Below are 19357 nucleotides of genomic sequence, written 5' to 3'. Positions count from 1 at the left end.
TGTCATCCAATATGAGGAGCGTCTGCGTATCTTTAGGGAATTGCTTATGCCAGAACTTCAAATGGCTGGATAACTCGTTAGGGTCTAAGATATCTACAAAGAAGTCGTCATCTTTCACTCCTATGCCCGTCCAGGTGCGGTTGTTCACGTAGGTGGGGCAAAGCAGCACGATGTAGTCGAAGCGGTATCTAAAGGGTCCTAATAGCTGCTCCGCTACGAATTGGGTCTTTCCGCAGCCGGTGGGTCCTACTATCAGAGCGTTACAAGGCATGTGATCTGGGTTCATTATATCCCTTCTTTCGAAGGGAACTTGTTCCCTGATATATATGGAGCCAGTGGAAGCAGTAAGAAGGATTGCCGCCGACGCAAAGGATAAAAGAGACACCATAGAAATGCAAAGGGAGGAGATAGACCGGTTAAAAGAGCGCGTGCAGGAATTGTACGATGAAATGTGCGGTCTGAAGCGTGCAGAACGGTTTGGCGCGCTGGTGACGATGGCGACGTGGGCTAAGGAGTCCGTTAAGGACTTCATGCGATATCCCCCGTAGAATGTTGACAATAAGGTTAAATCTTTGTTAAGGATGCCTGGAAACTATTTAAAAAGTGTCTTAGAATGTTTACAATAAGGTTAAATCTTTGTTAAGTCGCCCATAAGCTATTCCAAAAAATGCCTCAGAATGTTGACAATAAGGTTAAATCTTTGTTAAGTATATATGGAAACTATTTCAAAGAGTGTCTCAGAATGTTGACAATAAGGTTAAATCTTTGTTAAGGATGTTAAATGGAGGCTAAGATATTGTTAAGTATATATGGACTGCTTGTTGTGTAAGAAGGTGTTCAGCACCAAACAAAGACTTCAATACCACGTTCGTCGCGGCGTTTGTACGAAGAAACCCCTTAGCCGCGCTTGTAAGGATTGCGGTAAGGAATTCAGCACCGTTCAAAAGATGCAACAACATCAGGATAAACGCATTTGTGGGCTTTGTAAGGACTGTAATAAGGAATTCCACGACCCCTTCGAAATGCAGCAGCATCTGAAAAGGGGCGTCTGTAATCGAACCAGACAGTGTAGTTTCTGTAATAAGATACTTAGTAGTCGTCAACGTTTACAGACGCACCGGAGAACGCATGAAGTGAATTATAGGTTTCTCTCCCGCGCCTACGACTTGGAAGGCGTGGATTGCTACCAATGTGCGGATTTGATGTGTCGCTGCCCACATAAAGAGGATTACTTAAGGAATCGCATAGATTACCATAAGAAGATAGTCCGTACTTTCCCCTCTTTTGAACGCGCCGAAGGCGTTCCGTGGACTAAAAGGGAGTATTGGAGGCAGGAGTGCGATCGTTGTGGTTGTGTTAGAGAAGAGGAACATATCTTCAACTGCCTTAACAAAGATTTAACCTAAACGTCAACATTCTGAGACACTCTTTGAAATAGTTTCCGGGGTGTCTTAACAAAGATTTAACCTTATTGTCAACATTCTGAGACACTCTTTGAAATATATGATACGCAATAGCATTTCTTGGGGCCTTTAATAGTTAAAGCAGGGTTTGCGCAAAGAGTCTCAAATCCTAATCTTATTTTTCTTGTTGTTTGTTAAGTATCATCAACATTTAACAAAACAACAAGAATAATAGGAACCCCTTTTAAGGAAGGTTGTAGGATATATGCTAGCCTACGCAGCTGCCTTTCTGGGAGGCATTCTAATTACCCTTTCAATATATGGACTGTATTACTTGCGAACTACCTGCCGACTGCATTACCCCTCGTAAGCCACCGATACCCAAACCGCGTAAAAAATACACCTGCCTTCATTGCGACAGGGTATTCTCCGAAGGATCCTTTGTGAGGCATTGGTGCTCCGCGGATCCTAAAGCGCAGCGGACTTTAGCAGACGCGCTTAACTACAAAGAGGAGATGGAGTGACTCTTCTTTCAATGTCAAACTTCCATCGGCCATTTACCTTACCATAGCTGCGTAAGTGGGTGAATTCCTCGCCCTGAATTACGTACCGCACGCAATCCGGCGCCCAAAGGGAATATTCCTTGCCTTCTAAGTCTTTGAGGACTAACCGTAAACGGTCGATGTCTTCGAAGACGACGTAATTTTTTATTTCGTATGCTTTACCGCAAATCAGGTCACGCCAGTGTATTTGGTTGACGATCATTATATCTATGAAATATTCTTAAATGCGTTGCCCTTGTCTCCGTAGTCTTGAAGCGTTTGCAGCACCACCGACAGGGAATACGGATGCCTTCCGCGTAGTTGCTAAGGGCACGACAGATGACGTCATAATCGTTGCTAACCATGGTCAGGTAACCATTCGCGTCATACTGCGAAATTATCTTGCGTTGGTCTGCGGAGAGTATGCCATTTCCTTTCGGCGTCTTTAATTCGATGCAAAGCCCTTCATACCTTAAATGCGCGTTCAGTATTAAGAGGTCGGGTTGACCCCTTTGATAACCCTTCTGCCAGCATTTTATGCGTTTGCTGTCAGAATCCTGCAATTCCCCTAAGCCGGGCGCTATGAGCATCTGTGGGTAGAAGCGGCGTATGTAGTCCACGACTTTCTTATGCAGGTCAAACTCATTTTCCATTTTGAAGACTAACTTGTTAGGACTATCGAACCGCCTTTCTATTTCATACTTACCTGTCTTTCTCAATGCGGGAAGAACGTCCTCGAGGACCCAATCCTGGAATGTCTCTGCCGTTGGCATCTTAGAGCTAAATATTAGTTGATACAACCCAGATTCGGTTACGTACAGGGAATTAGGCTGTGAATACGAGGGGAGGCGATTCACCTCCACTCTAAGTTCGCTAAGCTTTACCTTATACTTTTCACGAACATGCACCTTAATTGCATCTTTTGGGCGTTCGTAACCCAACGCCAGCGCCACTTCCTTTGCTTTGAAGTATAGTTTATCGCCTTGCACTATGCATTGCAGTTTGGTTTCGTTGTTTTCGAATACGCGAAGCATTATATACCAACGATATTTTTTTATCAAAAGGATGAGCGAGTGGATCAATAGGCAACGCTCTTTAGCTGATTCATTTCTACGCTCAGTTGCGCGTCAGACACGACGAAGACGTAGCAGTTTATTTTGTCGCCGTCGCCGGCATCGGTGTTCTTGGTGCGCTTGATCTCCAATGTTATGCCATCCTGCGTATTTACTAGACGTAAACCCTGGCCATGTAGGTCTTCGTCGTTCGTTGTGCGCATGTCAATCCACAGCGCATACTTATCCTTAAAGAATTCCTCGGGGCTAATTTGGTCGCCAAACTTACGCTTTACTTCTCTGTAGACGTCTGCGGGCTTTATTCCCTGCGAGTAGACCTTGTTTGGAACGCCGTTGACATTTACCCCCACGTTAGTAATGTTGGGGTTGTGAAAGGCCTCGGAGTCGCGATTACCGGCCTCATAGGGTTTGGCAAACACCAGCATTAACCCCGTGAGACTTCTTCGGGAGAGGTTAATGCTTTGGTTGATAATTTCATCCGTCTTATCCAAGAAGCTAAACGTCTTATACATCACTACGTGGTCGTAAAGGAATGCCTTTCCGGAGCTGTATTCCATGCCAGCGCTACGGGCCAGCTCTTCGCTGTACACGGTCTCATACTGCAGCTCTAAGTTGGTAATAGAGTATGGGGTTGTTGTGGTAAGTGCAGTGCTTAGCCCACCAATGATGTTATTAGCATCTGCTAAAGTTACTTCAAACTGTAGCTCGGATAACTGTCTTGGGTAATACACACCGTGATTCGTGATTACTTCAAAGTCTAATGGTATGACATACTTGCTACCATAGGCGGTCTTTATTCGCTTTGCGTCTGCCACTGCGGTTTCTCCGCTGCCGTCAGTAGGTTGCGTTTTCGTAGGTGTGCGAACCTTACGTAGAATGACACTACCAATTCCTTGTTCTATCCTTTGCGCGCGGTCAAAGGCTGTCAACCATAAGTCTTTGTACGTGGTATACAGATCGTACCTATTTAAGTCCAGCAAGGATTCGCCGGCGAACTTTACGCGCATCTTAGAAACAATGTTGCGACCCACGTTGTTAACGATAATCCTTTCATCTGTGGGGCTTGACTGTACCGCTAGGTCGAACCTTAAAGCCAAGGTACCAGGAACCAACACTAGGTTATCTGTTAGGCGGGGCACGCCTACGTACAGCGTTTCTCCAGGTTTAGCGCTAGAAGGCGTGAATGTAACCCGGTGAAAGGTGCGTTCTGCTTTCAGCCCGCCAACCTGCTTAGGTAATACGTTGGGATTTAACTTTGAGCTTATCATATATAATGGAAGTAGAAGGAACGGATTTTGACCCCCTTACCGAAGAAGGCCAAGTAGACATTAACGACGACGAATTCGACGCATGGACCCAAGGCGCGGATACCGACCCCCTAGTTTACGACGCAGCCCTAGAAAACAAGTATGGTGGTAGATGGGAACGCTTCAAAACTGCCTTAAGAGATAAGTGGATATCTAAGAAGCCTAATGAACCCATCCCCGAATACTTAGAGCTTCAAAACATAGACGAGCCGGAAGCAGCCGCGCGGGAAACCGTAGAGTGGGCAAAGCAGGAGCTAGAGCTGCGCTACACCCACCTTGATGCTGACGAGGTAAGGCTCATAGAACGCGGAAACAAAGTCCTAATAAGCGTCCAAGACCTGAGATTTCCCGACAAAGACCGCTGGACGAAACCGCAACCCCTCTTTGATGAGAATGGTGACGTTAGGGGCGACGTCTTAAGATTAAAAGGCTTTCAGCAGGCTACTAGGAGCATGTTAGAAAGGTTGCAAACCCTGAATGAAAAGGTTGCGCTAGAAAAACGCGCAATCGAACTGCAAAAAAACGTTAAAAGAAAGGGAGGAAGAATACGCAAAGCAAACTCAGCCAATCGTCGATGCTGAAAAGAAGTTTGGTAACGAAAGAATGGTAGAAATGAGGAACCAGTTGGATAAAGCTTTGCGCGAAAGGGATAAAGCACAAAGAGACTTGGAGGAGGCTAAAGGCTCTGGCGCCTCAGTGGAAGCGCTGCGAGAAACGCTGGAAGAAAGGGAGGAGGAATACATGAAGCAAAACCAACGGCTTGCCGACGCACATAGGAGGGAAGTCGAATTTAAAAATCAAGAAATAGCTGAGTTGGTAGACCAAAGAACCCAAATTCGACGTGAAAGAAATCAAACTCAAAGGGCTCTTAACCTCGCCCTGCAAGAGTTAGACTCAATTAAAGACGATACCGATAACCTGCAAACCACCATAGCCGGCTCTTTAGTGGAACGGCGACGGTTAATGGCTGAAATCAATACTAAGGAGGAACAAATCCGGCAAAGAGATCAGGCCATCGAAGACCTAGAGGGGCAAATAGAGCGGCAGGAAGAAGTAATCGAGGACCAAACTCGTACCGAGGAAGAAAGGGAAGCAGCTCAAAAGGAAGTAGATACGCTCGAAATACGCCTTGCGGAATTACAGGCGCAAAAGGAAAAGCAGGAAAAAGAGCTGGGGCTTACCACCAAGGAAAAGGTAAAAAGAGCTCTGGTGAAGTATGGTATTCCGCTGGCGTTTGCGGTTGCTATTTCAAGCGTAGTAGGAGTTATCCTATCCACACTTAAGGCTACAGGCGCGGGCGTAAAGAAATTAGGCAATGGGCTGACGGACTTGGGAAAAAAGATGGCAGCCGGTCTTCCTGGGCTGCTGGGTAGCGTTTTAAGCCTGACACTGAAGACCGGCGGCGAACTGTTGAAGTTCGTGGGGAATAACATTTGGATCTTGGTCGTCGCTATCGGCGTGGTCCTTTTGAAGAAGATGCGGGGTTGATCTTATCCTTGTGTATTACTGGCGGCTTATAATCGTCGTCGGGTGCACGGGGTGTTCTCGACTGAGGATAAGTAAAGATAGTATTCGCACCGCCTTGATAATGCGGAACTAGCGGTATGGCAGTCATAGTAGAAATGGTCTTATGATTAAAAGTAGAATCGCTTGGCGCAGCTGATTGTGAAATGACAGCGTTTATCTTAACTTCGACATTAACGTTAGATGTTGCGTCAGTATTGATCTGAAGCTTTGCGTATTGGCAATTAGCTACCATGTGAAAGGTTATTGGTACTATATCGTCTAGACTATTTGGCGGTTCATATGAAAAATGAGCTGACCGTCTAGTATTTTTCAGTGTTCTGTATGGTAACAATGGATCGTTATTCTCATCTACTACTCTAAATCCAATACCATATTCCTCCCTTACGCTAATACAAATTGTGCACATAATCAATCCCAACCCACCAACCTTCACCCACAATTCCGTGTCAACCCAATTAGCATTACGCAAGTATCTATCTTCCTCCAGAAAATAAAGGAATGAATCCTCCTTAGTATGTGGGTTCATATATACCAGCAAATAAATTTGCTTCTAGAGACTCATTACCGTAAGAGTGCAAATGGTTGCGTGGTTATATTTTTCATCTCTCTGATTTTCTATGCTATTTATGCAAACGCTCCCGGTGTCATCTACGCGCATTTGCAGCTTTACCTTCCCATGGCAATCGGCGACCATATGAAAAGTCCAAACCGATAAATTCTCAGCGCTGTCGGTGTTCGGCTCTACGGAGAAATGCACAGGCTCCCTGTTGTTTGTCTTCACACGCATAGGCTGCAGTACGCCGTTGTCATCACAAAATCTAAAACCAATGTTGGCGTGACTTACTGATCCAAGGCAAATACTACAAAGGATTAACTTCTTCCCTGAGTAGTTCAAATTCACTGACATGCCCTCAACGTCCACCCAAGACGCCTGGGTGTATTTTTTCTCGCCTGTGTAAGTCGTATAAACGCAATCTACTCCAGCTACGTAGGGGTTGTTCATCGCCATATATAATAACTCAGACCAACGCCTGCGGCGGCTAAGCCGGCTTTTAGTAAGTTATGGTCATATTCCTCAGGTATCGTAGGCAGGGCCTTCTTTGATGGTTTCTTAACTACGGGTAGCTTCGTTTCGTGTGACTTTTTTGACTTCTCCACGAAATGGGGAATGTTCCTAAGAGTGTCAGAGTTCACGTCGTTCACCCCAAACTTCATATCCTTAGTAGCTCGTTGAAGTTTGTTGTTGTATCCTACTACAGAACCAGTATTTATAGATAAATTACTAGGCATTAACCAACAACCCGGGGCTACTGCATAGTCCAACCTCGCCTTAGAATTTTGTATAGCTAGTTGGTAACGCTGTACGCCCTTGCTAATGTCGCCCTCCAAGATCGAACTTTCGAATAAGATCAAGGCTTCGGCTCGCGTCTCTTCTGCGGCGCCCGTATTCCCAATTATACTTGATCGGGTGTTTACCTGAGCTCCCAAAATGGAATACACGTAAGCTTCTATGCTGCGGTTCAAACGAGCAAGGCCGGCTCTAGTTAGTCCTTTACCTTCTGGGGGTATGAAATTAAAGTATTGCTTCGTTTGCTCGTCGTTGACCATTTTGATAATCAGCGGATTAGCTCCACCATACTTACCACCCTCGTCTTTGAACAAAGGTCCATCGCGGACTTGCTTGGTATCCTTAACTGGACCCTCCAACCACCACCACTCATTCTTCAAATGATAATGGGTTTCTGGGTGGGAAGCCATGGTCCATTGTAAATTCAACGCGTGGACTTCCTTATCACTTAGCACATGTCCACCAATCCCCCAATAAGCCCAAATGTGCCCCAAACCATTGTTAGCACCCGCGGTACACCTGAAATCCTTCCCTACAACACCAAACTCCTTACAAAGTCGGTCGTAAGCAGGAGCGTTGTATTTATTATCTCTTGGATAAAACGTGGCATCTCCCGGCAGCGCAATAACACCCATTTCATGTAGTATTCTTCTAACCGTGAAGTGGAAGTGAAACATGAATATTGAATTCTTCATCAAGTTTGCGCTTACCCCACAACCGCTGGTGGCGCACCAAACTGCAAAGTTCAACTGCTGCGGCCAATAACGCATGTTAGGACCACTTAACCATTCATGAGATTCCTTAGCGGTAGTATGAACAATGGGAACTTCTTTGAAGATATCTCGCACCTTTAACGGAAAGGAATGGTTGTTAGAGATCCGCATGTTCAACGTTAGGTCCAAGCTTGGGTGTTTATCAAATGAAACTGCGGGTATCGGATAAGTACTGGTACCAAGCAATAATTCCTTTGACCAACCTTGCACGGGTTTAGGCTTAGGATGCTTCAGCTGAGGCGTAGGTTTCAAATCCTCATTGCTGTACATCCTAGAGCCGTTATAGTAAATACCATCGGGCCTTCTTTCGAACTTACTAGGGTCTGCATGCGGAAACATCTTCCTAAAGGCCCTCCAATTCCAGTAGTCTCCGTTCTCATGATGTGGCTGCTCCTCAATATCACTCCCAAAAGCGTCGTACATTAGTATATATAATGGATGTTATACCATCAGCACCTCAGTTGTACCCAGATGTTCCCTATACTACACCTAACGAACTAAACACGGAGAATTTCAGGCTTAATAAAGCGAACTTAATACTGGCTTACTTGGAAGGCCAAACAAAACACTACGAAAAAGTTAGGAAGAAATACGTCAGAGCCCGGAGTACGCTACATAAGATTGCGATAACTTCAGGATCCATATCCGTAGTGTTAACGGGCTCTGGCGTTGCTACTTCGCTTACTGGACCGGGAATAATTGTTGGAGTTCCTTTGGCCGGCGTTGGGGCAGCCTGTGGTATTATTTCTGCTGTTGCTACGGGTATTATGAAACAGTTGTCAAGAAAAATATCCAAGCATGACACGACAATAGCTCTGTCAAGGGCTAAAGTAAGTACTATTACCGATCTTGTCTCAAAGGCTTTGCGTGACAGAAAGATAGACGACGTAGAATTCTCGCTTATTCTGGCCGAAGAAGACAAATACGAGAAACTAAAGACGGACATAAGGATTAAAAAAACAGTCGTAAAAGATCTTTCCGAGGAATCTCGCAAAAAGATCTACCAAGAAGCGAAAGAAGAGCTTCAAAGAAAGCTTGCTCAGTAAATATCGTGACAGGGTTCTATTTACATATCGAACGCCGGCTGTCTGGTTCATATGCAAATTAAATATAATAATTTTCACATACATAAGCGTCCAGATGTGTCTGGCGTTCGCTCGTGATCGTGGACTTTGGAGCTGGGGAGGCCTAAAGTCCCGAGTTCGAGCCTCGCTGTAGACGCATTTAGACCGGTTGCTGTGAGTGAAAAAAAAGCCTCCCCCACTCACAGCAACCGTGGGGGGAGGGGTAGAAAGTGCGATTCAACCCCGCGATGGGGGGTTTCGCGATTGGAAAAGTCAGGGGGTGTCTCGGGACGCTGTCCGGAGTTCACCCTCTGGTGGGTCGTAAGAAAGATATATGTGTATGTACTAGAGGGCCTCTGGCGCGGGATGAAATAAGCCCCGTAAGCCCAAAATGCAAAAAACCCCACTGGGGATAGCTTGGTGTTCTGCGCGATGCATTCCCCAGTGGGGTTTCTGGCAAAATAAACGCCAGTTTTGCATTTTTATTTTCTCGGAATCCATTCTAACAGGGGGTGACTGGGGTCTATTTTGTAAAATATTTCGTAAATTACGTCAGGGTAATAATTTCATGAGGTAATAAGGAATATCCTTATCCAGCCGACAAAACATCCACTCGGCTTTTGTCATATCAGAAACCTCAGGAATAGACTTACCGGTAATTTCAGACAAAAGATAGGGAATAGCTTTGTAATATTTCCCTAGTTTTAATTTTTTCAGCGTTTTCCGTAGACTTTGTGGGGTTGGCTCTTCTAAGTGGTCTATGATTTTCTTCCTTACTTCGTTGTTTAAATATACCGGTCGAAGTCCTCGTATGTGATCCATCCAGTCCCTAAAGTATTTTATTTTCTTATAAGGTGTTTTCTTACGACCTCCATTGGCGTAATATTGCTCTCTGGTAGCATTTGGTACGGCATTACGAATATTCTTACCACATTCGTAACACTGTGCTGACGTGTCGTCTTCTATTTGCATTTTCTTACCACAACAAATATACTTATTTGGCTTAGTAGGTACAAACTTGGGTTTCAAGCACTTTACACAGAAATCATAAGCAAACTCTTTACATTCTTCAAACTCCATATATAGACTAACATATTTAACTACATAAACACGGGATGCGGGTAATCGCGGTACGAATCGAGGAATTCACTTTAGACGGGTAATCCTCCGGTGGTCGTTGCGCTGGAACCCCCATCCCCTATACTACTGCAATACTTTAAATAAACAAAATTATATGAGTAACTACAAAAAAAGTGCTCAAAGATGGAGCGCTCAAAAACACGTTCGCTGTCCACGGTGTCTCTGCCCACCATTCCATTTCTATGTTATAACATTCATAAATAATATAATTACTATTGGATTGATTTTATTTAGCATATTTACATAACTTTTGAGAGAATGGAAGTAATTTAATGATATTATAAGTATATAATTACATAATTCATATATTATTTTTTATAGTAACTATCTCTCCGTCGTGTCAGCCCCTGGCCTAAACTTTTCGATATATTTTTTCCAGTCTACACACAAATGGCCTTTTTTATCTGCCTTCTTTATCTCTTTTTTTCCTATAGATTTCAATGCATGTTTTTTAAAAGAAGTGCACCATTGCTCTCACCAATTCAGAAAACTTTTCCTCGTTTACGATATCAATGTAGATATTTTTCTTATCACTTGCTGCCAATGCATTTAGGAGCTCTTTCTTAATTTCTTCCAAGTTTATTCTTGCATTTTCTATTAATCAAATTAACTCATTATCTTCCACTGCTCTTTGTTTTGCTGTATTTTTTCGAGAAACTTTGCTTTCGCAACTTTACGATTGGTTTTCCGCGGTGATTCAACATTACTTGAGCATTCACTTCTTTCCGTATCACTATCGTCACTATCGATATTACTTGATGATCAACTGTCGCTTAATTCATCCGAAGACTCTGATTCACTTTCATCGTTCACCAACCGAGACTTTTTGTTTACACTTACTTCAATATAGCGTTCATCAACAAAAGTATATTTCGGGACATTTTGAAACCGCCATTTTTGTTTTTGCCAGCTAAAGTTCACAGCCATCCAAACAACGAATCAGCGCAGAGCAAGTTATTTCGATGAATCTGATTGGTCGAACGTCTCTGCATGGTCACTTCCGGTGCTGACGTCAATTTTACTAAAAATAGCTCAGACGTAAAACACATCGGACGCCACCCCAATACTTGATGGACACTTCTAGTTATAAATAGCTCAGACGTAAAACACATCGGACGCCACCCCAATACCTGATGGACACTTCTAGTTATGAACTTCTGACATGGCTCCGTATAGTCTAAAGAAAACTAAATGCACAACTGCGTGAACTCGGGCTTGTACATGTGGAAACCTATGACTATGTATAAAGAAATGACGAAAAGAGAAGTTTTTATTTTGAAGAACATAGAATAATGAAAGTTCACAATTTTTAGTAAGACATTTTTTCTTTTTCATGTTGTCTTATAATAAACAAATATTGGCTTCCTCTCGTGATTGTAATAATTTTTTCATAAGTAGGGTGAGAAGTAGTCAATTAACTTCAACCTTCAAAATAACTCATTTTCCATAAAAAAATAAGGAAAATTTAAAACGGGACGATTTACATGCCACATTTTCTCAAGTGGAAATGAATTGAGGTTTTTGAACATACGAGGTAAAACCGAAAAAATACCAAAATAAAACAATGGTGTAACAAAACTTTCAAATGTTCTCTAAAATGGTGGAAGTTAATGGAAGTTGGACTTAAAATCAAAACTTTGAACCAAGAGCATCAATTAAGATGAGATTAATCAATTAAGTGACACAAATATATATCTTTAATTGCTGATTTCAAATAACATGTATAAAGTCAACTGAAAAGCATTATTATATTTTAACTTTAATTTCCTTTGATAAATCCTCTTGTTCCCGCTTTTACGCAGCGCCTAAATTTATATATTACATCTTTGGTGCAAAACACAATACAAGGAAATCTCTGATTTACGATTTTCCCTTTTTTAGCTGCGGTTTTGGTCGCTATTTGACGTGATGCCGCAGACATTACTTTACCATTGTCTACCTAGTAGAAACAATACTTCCTGCCCCTGACTTATAAACTGGTAACCAGTTTTCTCTTCAGTTGTCTGTGTATGCAGTCTGACGCAGATTCGTTAAACCAGAAAGGTTATAAGGTTACATTAAGTTCTTGCATATTTAAGTCCAACGTTTCAACAATGGCTTTTTGTGCGTTTACTCATTGCTTGTGCTTGTTTCATCTTTTGGCCAGCGTTATTTCTGCAAATGGAAGTAAGTTTATTTCATATAATGGAAATCAAGTTAACATTATGGTATTAGAACGAATTTTTAAAAGGACATCATCGATTAATAACCTCATACTTCTGAAAATAAGCAATTAGTCTTTAATCAGTTTCCTCTTTTCACTCGAATGGTTTCGTCGTTTTCATTACCAAACATCAGATATAAACGGTGTCCAAACGATGCACAGGTAGACTTTCACTACTCAATGGTTTATTCTTTTAATTCCATTTAAACCCAATCCACATAGAAGCTAAACTTATTGCGTTAATTGATTTTAATTAATTGAGTTTCTGAACTTAAATAAACTAGACGCATACCTGCGTGAACTCGGGCTTCATGAAAGAAAACTTTGCTAGTGTGTGTTTCGAAGACTGAGAGTAGGCGCATAAGTGCGTGAATAACCGCCGTTTGCATTACTACGCGGCCCCCCCAGACAAAAATCTTGTCATGTAGTTTGCAATAGATAGATAATACTCCGTCTATAGTACCATTATGTAGACCTAAAGCTGCCTCTACTCCACAATCATCAACTGTTGTTGGTAACTCTTGTGGTGTTATGTAATTATTCAAATTATGAAATAATTGATTAGCATAATAATGCACATCTTGATCAACTTAATATACTCTGTGGTATTCTGCTAGGTTCACGATCACGTGTAAACATTCTACTACTAGAACTTGACTTAAAACATGTCTATAATTATAATAAACATACTGGTGTTTAAAGGCGAGATCTGGTGTTTTTTGTAATGTTTATTGTCACTTCTACATCATTACATACATATACAGTCAAATTATTAGTTTTCTGTAAGATATCACAGTCACTAAACGATGAAATACTAATAACATTGTGAACATAAATGTCAATGCATGAAATACTGAAGTTAATAATTGCATAAGCTAGTAAAGTAATAGCAGTAATTATCATCAAGATAGCAAAACAATGAATTTTCAGCGTAAGAAAACATTGTAATAAGAACCAATAAGATAATCCATATATTTTCGAAACGATTAAAAAACATTAGAAAACAGCACATTGTGAGTCACATACCGGTGTGTTTACGCCTTCGCTTACGTATATAGAAGTTCTTAAATTTCTTTCCAGTTGTTTATCAGCAAACCCGTGTGGAAATTCAGAAGTCCTTTGTAAGGTCAAAGTTTGGATAAGATTTATAAGTTGTTTCGCTATTTGTATAGATAGATAGATTTTTCTCGATAAATGGTTCACGATAATTGGTTCTCGAAAAATTGTTCACGACAATTGGTCACTCGTACAAAATGTTCGCTCGTATTACTCATCGGTTTTGCAAACGCACGTGCACACAGTGCCATACGTCAGACCGAGACCCTAAGCACATGCTCAGTTGATATAAGCGAAGTACGCATGCGTGTTTGATGTCCCAGGCGTCCCTAACTGGCTTTAAGTGCGCATGTCTGCTTTTTGTAGACCAACATGGAAAATACGACGAATATTAACGGGCTTTTTATAACTCGGGCCTTCCTTCGGAAAGAAGCCCGAGCAATAAAATAATAATTTAAGCCTTCAAAACATTACAAGTATACATATTATTACGAATCATACGGTGGTATCGTAAATTATTTTATTTTCAATCCAATTCCTTGAACTTGCCATGGAAAATATTTCAATTTTAGGAAAACATTTCATTTAGGAAAACATGATAGCTATGTAAGGTATTTGTCTTTCTTCTTTTTTTTTTTTAATTTAATTTAATTTAATTTTTTTATACATTTTTCACCTTAGTTTACATGCAGTTGATAAATATGCAAATTGTCGTAACTAGCCCAGAAGTCTGAATATTTCATTTCTCCGGTTTGGAGTAGCCCAAAAATTGTATCATTTGAGACGATTGTAATAGGAGCGTTGTTCTTTCACTGACAGCATTTCTGTCTGAAGGTGTCTAAATTTTGCGAGTTTTTTATATGCCAAAAACGTCAAACAGATTGTGGCTACCATTGTCGTCACAAAACATGGTATTTGAGGTGGAACCGTACTAATTCAGATCGAATTTTGGACAATTAATTTCACTCGCTTCCCAAAACTAGTGCGTCAATTTTGAACTGGATTTTTCATATAATGTGCTTGGATTATCCGCTAGATTCTAAAAGTGTATTTTATTCTAAGATGTTTTAAATGTTTAGCCTATTACGGCCGAAAATCCAAAAGTGCTATTTTAAGTTTTTGGCTTTTTTACTCCTAATCCTCAGATACGATTTTTTTTTTGAAATTTTCAGAATGTTATCATCTAGTACTATTGCAGCCTGTGTATAAATTTGGGTAGAAAGTCTAGGGCAGAAAAAAAGTTATGACGCCGCTTGAAAATTCGATCCAAAATTGGAAGCATAAAAAGTGATTTTCTTAACTCGCTCGTATGGCGTCAAAAACACTCGGATATTTTTGAATTTAGCACATGAGCTCAAATATCAGATTTAGACTTTTAACGGTGTATTCGAAATGTTAGCTTTGAGTCGTGCTTGCCAACTATCGAGCGTAAGTAGTTGTGATGCAACTTAGGCCGAAAAAAAAAAAGCATTAACTCGTAAACATGGTCGATAGATTTTCTCCAAACTCAACCGACAGAAAAATTATGACCATCTGTTTACTATCTGAAATTTCATGAAAATCCATCGATTTTTAAGCGAGCTGGAAGTGACAACATTGTGAAAAACTACTTTTAGAAAATGGGCCCCTAAAGGCAAACGCGAGTCAAAAATAAAATGTCAAATACACCGATAAAAGCAAATATGTTTGAGTTATTACCGAAAGGCACAGTGGGCATGCATCTAGATATGAATAATCGAAGCATTCACACTAAGGAACTCTGAAGACAAATAAACAGTTAACAAGAAAAGAAAAAACCTCTTAATAATGTGTACTGCTCTCAATTTTTAAAAGAATTTCAACGGAAGGACAATTGGTGACCTGGAAGGTAAGAAAACCTGCTTTTATATTTAATATAACGGTAGCAGTGTTGTGATTACGTAATCGGTCAAACTAATTTATTGGAAGAAATAAGTTTTTTGAAAGTCAACCATTTATTACCAGATTTATCGGATCACTGCCAAATCTCCTACACCTTAAGAACCCGTACTTTTACATAAGAAAACAAGAGGAATACTATTCCTTTTAATAAGCATAGAAAATTTGTTTGGGACGAAAAAGCAATATCCCGTCTCAAAGAATTGTTAGCATCGGACGAAACGCAGGCATTATTAAACGAGTTGCAATTGCTAACTATAACAACAATGCACACAAACCAAAAGTGGAACTGATAAAAATGAAAAATGGTTCGATCAAACCTGTAAGATTGGAATAAAAAGTAATTTGAGATCATAAAAGAGAAATAAATAGAGATCCAGAAAATATTGAACTTTGCGAACAGCTTTTTTCGGAAGAAAAAATCATTTACTTTGTAAACTCAAAAAGGATGAATATCTTGACAAAAATCTTGGGAAAATCGACTTTAGCATCTCAAAGAAAAATAAAACAGACTTATTCGAGCATTTCAGGGACCTGAATAATGCACACGAAACAAATGATGAACAAAACTCGATATAAATATAAATATATATACATGATATAAATGAAACTGGCCCCCTAGATTATCCCATTTCAGAAAAGGAAATCGATGATGCGATTAAGTCACTCAAAAGGCAAAATTGGCACCAGGAAATGACAACATACTGAATGAAATCCTTATAACTGGAAAAGATGTCTTGAAGCAGTACTTTAAACTTCAACTTCAATAAAATTCTTACAACTGGAAGATAACCTGCTTTGTGGAACTTAGGTCTCATCGTCCCCATTTACAAAAAGGATGACTCTTCAAAAGAAAAAAAACTATAGAGGAATTACCTTATTATAATCCCTAAGAAAAATTTAACAAAACAATACATAAAGAAGGTCGCGTTAAAAGCTCTCTTCAAATTAAAGAAAGAGATGGAAAATCAATTTAGGAGAGACCCTAAACTAACTATAAAATTGTTTGAATTTTCGCATCTAATTAGACATTTGTATATATAAATAAACGTATACTACAGCTTTTTTTTTGCAATCTTGTGTGTGTATATATATATATACACTCGATTGCAGGAAGGTTGCAGCATATCCTTTATACATGTTAGTACAAATAGCTATTTAGACCCAAAAACATGAAAAAAATAAATAACTCTTTACCCGTTCCTTCATATTTAAAAAGATAATATTTTTTGAGAAGTTGTATCAATGAGGAATATAAAAAATTATGATTTGAGCGCAATGAGATTTTATTGAATATATATTAGAGAATTTTTAGGCCAAAAGAGTGAAAATATAAAAATCAATATACTTAATTAATATCCGATACTAAAAATGTTTAGGTATTTGACGTTTCTTGCATCAAAGTAAGGCATAACGTGTTTTTGTTAACTTTCAAGATAATAAACACATTTTATATATTTATACATTTTATATATTATACACATAATATATACATATTTTAGGAGTTTTTTTCATTTTTGCATCTCATTAGATATTTAGCAATTATTCGCCTCAGGCTCAGTGAATATCGGGGAATATTTACCGAGACGCAAGTGAGCGCACAGGTTCTTGGGAAGTACACAAGTTGGTATATGCTAATTGGATAGATGGATAAATGTATACTACAACCTTTCTGCAATTATATTTAGGCACTGCCTAAAAGCGGAGCTCCCGATACGGAAGTCACAGGGAGAACAATTTGAATGAAACTGAAAGGTAAAAATAAGATCGAGGAAAAAATCTTCAATTATTTTTTATTCGAGATGAAGATAATTTCTCCCATAATAAAAACCATGCAGTGAAATCGAAATCAGTGAAAAATGTTTTGTTGTTGTTTTTATTTACGTCTTTTACAGAACTAGACGAAGTTTACATTCAGTTAAACTTGACAAGAACAACTGAGACAAAATAGAAAATAATGCAAAATACAAAATGACGAATTTCTTGTCAGTAAATTGGCGTTTGTAAATGCTTTTGAATATTTTTTAGCGTTTTAAAGTAAAAGTCTAGGTCTTTACACAATAACATTTCTCAACAACACAAATTTAAGCTCATTTTTATAATCATACTTGCTCAAACAGCTTAATAAACAGTTGAATATTTGGTGTAAATTTATATTTCATTCAATGATTAAATAAATTATCTGTGGAAAGATATAAAATTATTGAATGAAAGTCTTCTTTGTTTTGCCGATGGGACCCCGCGATAGGAGGCGAACAAAGCTGCATTTTTCTTGAACGAAAAACGATAGTCGGTTAAAAACAACCGATTTGATAAAGATTTACAAAGCTAAATAAAGGACGAATATTTGTTGTCGTAATATGCTCTCCGTGTTATATTTCCTCCAGCATTAAAATAAATTAAGCTTATCTATAGAAATATAAAAAGTTTTGAGAGAAAGTCTTTGATTTGTCGATTCGTCGAGAAAAATGCTTGTCAAAAAAAATAATGATATACGATTGTTTGCTATAAAACACACACCTGAATTCTTGAAGAACATTTCTTGATCCATCTTTGACTACATGATAGTTTTTTAAAATTGTTTTTTGTCTATAACTTGTCCTAAAGCGATTTTTTCTGACCTCGCGGCAAAGATGGTTGACGTCCAGTATTTGCAGTAAGGTTACTTGGTACCTGTGGTACTTCTGGATTTGGTAGTACAGCAGCTGAACTGGAACCTGTATTACTTGTAGATACTTTACTTTGTGCTTGGTCGTTCTTGATCAGTTGGTCCACATGTCGTTTCCACTGGCGACCTTGCACGTCAACAATGTAGTGTCTGGATCCAAGAACTTCAGTTATGTTACCAGGTATCCATTTCCTTCCTTCGCCATAATTTCTAGCCCTTACATTTTCACCTGTATGAAATTCTCTTAACTGTCTATGTGAAGTTTTGTCTATTGTATAGTCTTGCTTTTCTTCAACGTGACGTTTTAATGAAAGCTTAAGCAGATCTAGGCGAGTGCGCAATCTTCTCTTCATAAGCAGCATGGCTGGTGATTCTCCTGTCGTAGTATGGGGTGTGTTACGATGCGTGCAATTACAGCATCGACGTTTTCTTTAGTAATCGTTGCTTGCTTGATAGAAATCTGAACTTCTCTTTCTGCTTGGCCATTTGTAGATGGCTTGTAAGGTGCGGAGGTACGGTGCTTGATTCCATTTTTTGGCACAGAATTGTTGAAATTCATCTGAACTAAACTGGGGACCATTATCTGAAATGATCATTTCAGGTAATCCTTGTCTGCTAAAAATCTCACGAAGAGCATCGATGGTGGCTTTAGCGGTAGTACTTGTCATCTTGACAACATCTGGGTACTTACTATATGCATCAACCAGTACAAGGTATGTCTGACCAAATACTGGTCCTGCAAAGACAACATGAATCCTTGACCATGGGTGTGAAGGATAGGACCAGGGGTGAGCTGGTGCCTCTGGTGGGTTTGATCTGATTGACTGACAAACATGGCATCGTTTAACAGTCTGTTCAATATCTGCATCAATTCTGGGCCACCAGACATATGACCTTGCTAGTGCTTTCATTCTCGTCATACCTGGGTGAGTTTCGTGGAGTTCCTTGAGTATTGCAGGTTGTAGAGCTGGAGGTATAACCACACGTGTACCCCAAAGTAGACAACCTTGTTCAACTGTTAGCTCTTCCTGCTTTGACTTGAATAGGGACAATGAAGGGTCGTTACACGTTGACGGCCAACCGAAGACAGTATACTCGTACACCTTTGAGTAAACTGGATCTGTAGCTGTTTTCTTCTTAATAATCTCACTTGTTACAAAAGACATTTCTTCATCTTCGAAGAAATAGCATTCAACATTCTCACTCTTTTTAGCCCATGTCTGTGGCAAGGGAAGTCTGGACATAGTGTGAGCATCAGCATGTGCGGTAGTGTTCCTATACTGTATCTTGTAATGATAAGACTGTAGAATAAGGGCCCAGCGCTGTAGTCTAGCTG

General features: G+C 40.0%; 1 protein-coding gene across 3 annotated transcripts in view; it reads left to right on the top strand.

The window, feature by feature from the left end:
* The first annotated feature begins 12239 nt into the window (after positions 1 to 12239).
* The window catches only part of LOC116287679 (uncharacterized), a 128108-nt gene continuing 120990 nt past the window's right edge, over positions 12240 to 19357 (top strand). For all 3 annotated transcript variants that reach the window (XM_089029648.1, XM_089029647.1, XM_089029646.1), the window contains exon 1: positions 12240 to 12343. In XM_089029648.1, coding sequence (XP_088885774.1) covers positions 12271 to 12343 — 73 coding nt within the window. In that variant the 5' untranslated portion in view covers positions 12240 to 12270. The remainder of the gene's footprint in view (positions 12344 to 19357) is intronic.

The sequence above is a fragment of the Actinia tenebrosa genome, unplaced genomic scaffold, assembly GCF_029948245.1.
Source record: "Actinia tenebrosa isolate PJP-AT-01 unplaced genomic scaffold, QUT_ActTen_1.0 PGA_scaffold14__42_contigs__length_11649687, whole genome shotgun sequence".
NCBI classification, from domain to species: Eukaryota; Metazoa; Cnidaria; class Anthozoa; order Actiniaria; family Actiniidae; genus Actinia; species Actinia tenebrosa.
This window is presented reverse-complemented; position numbering and strand designations above follow the sequence as displayed.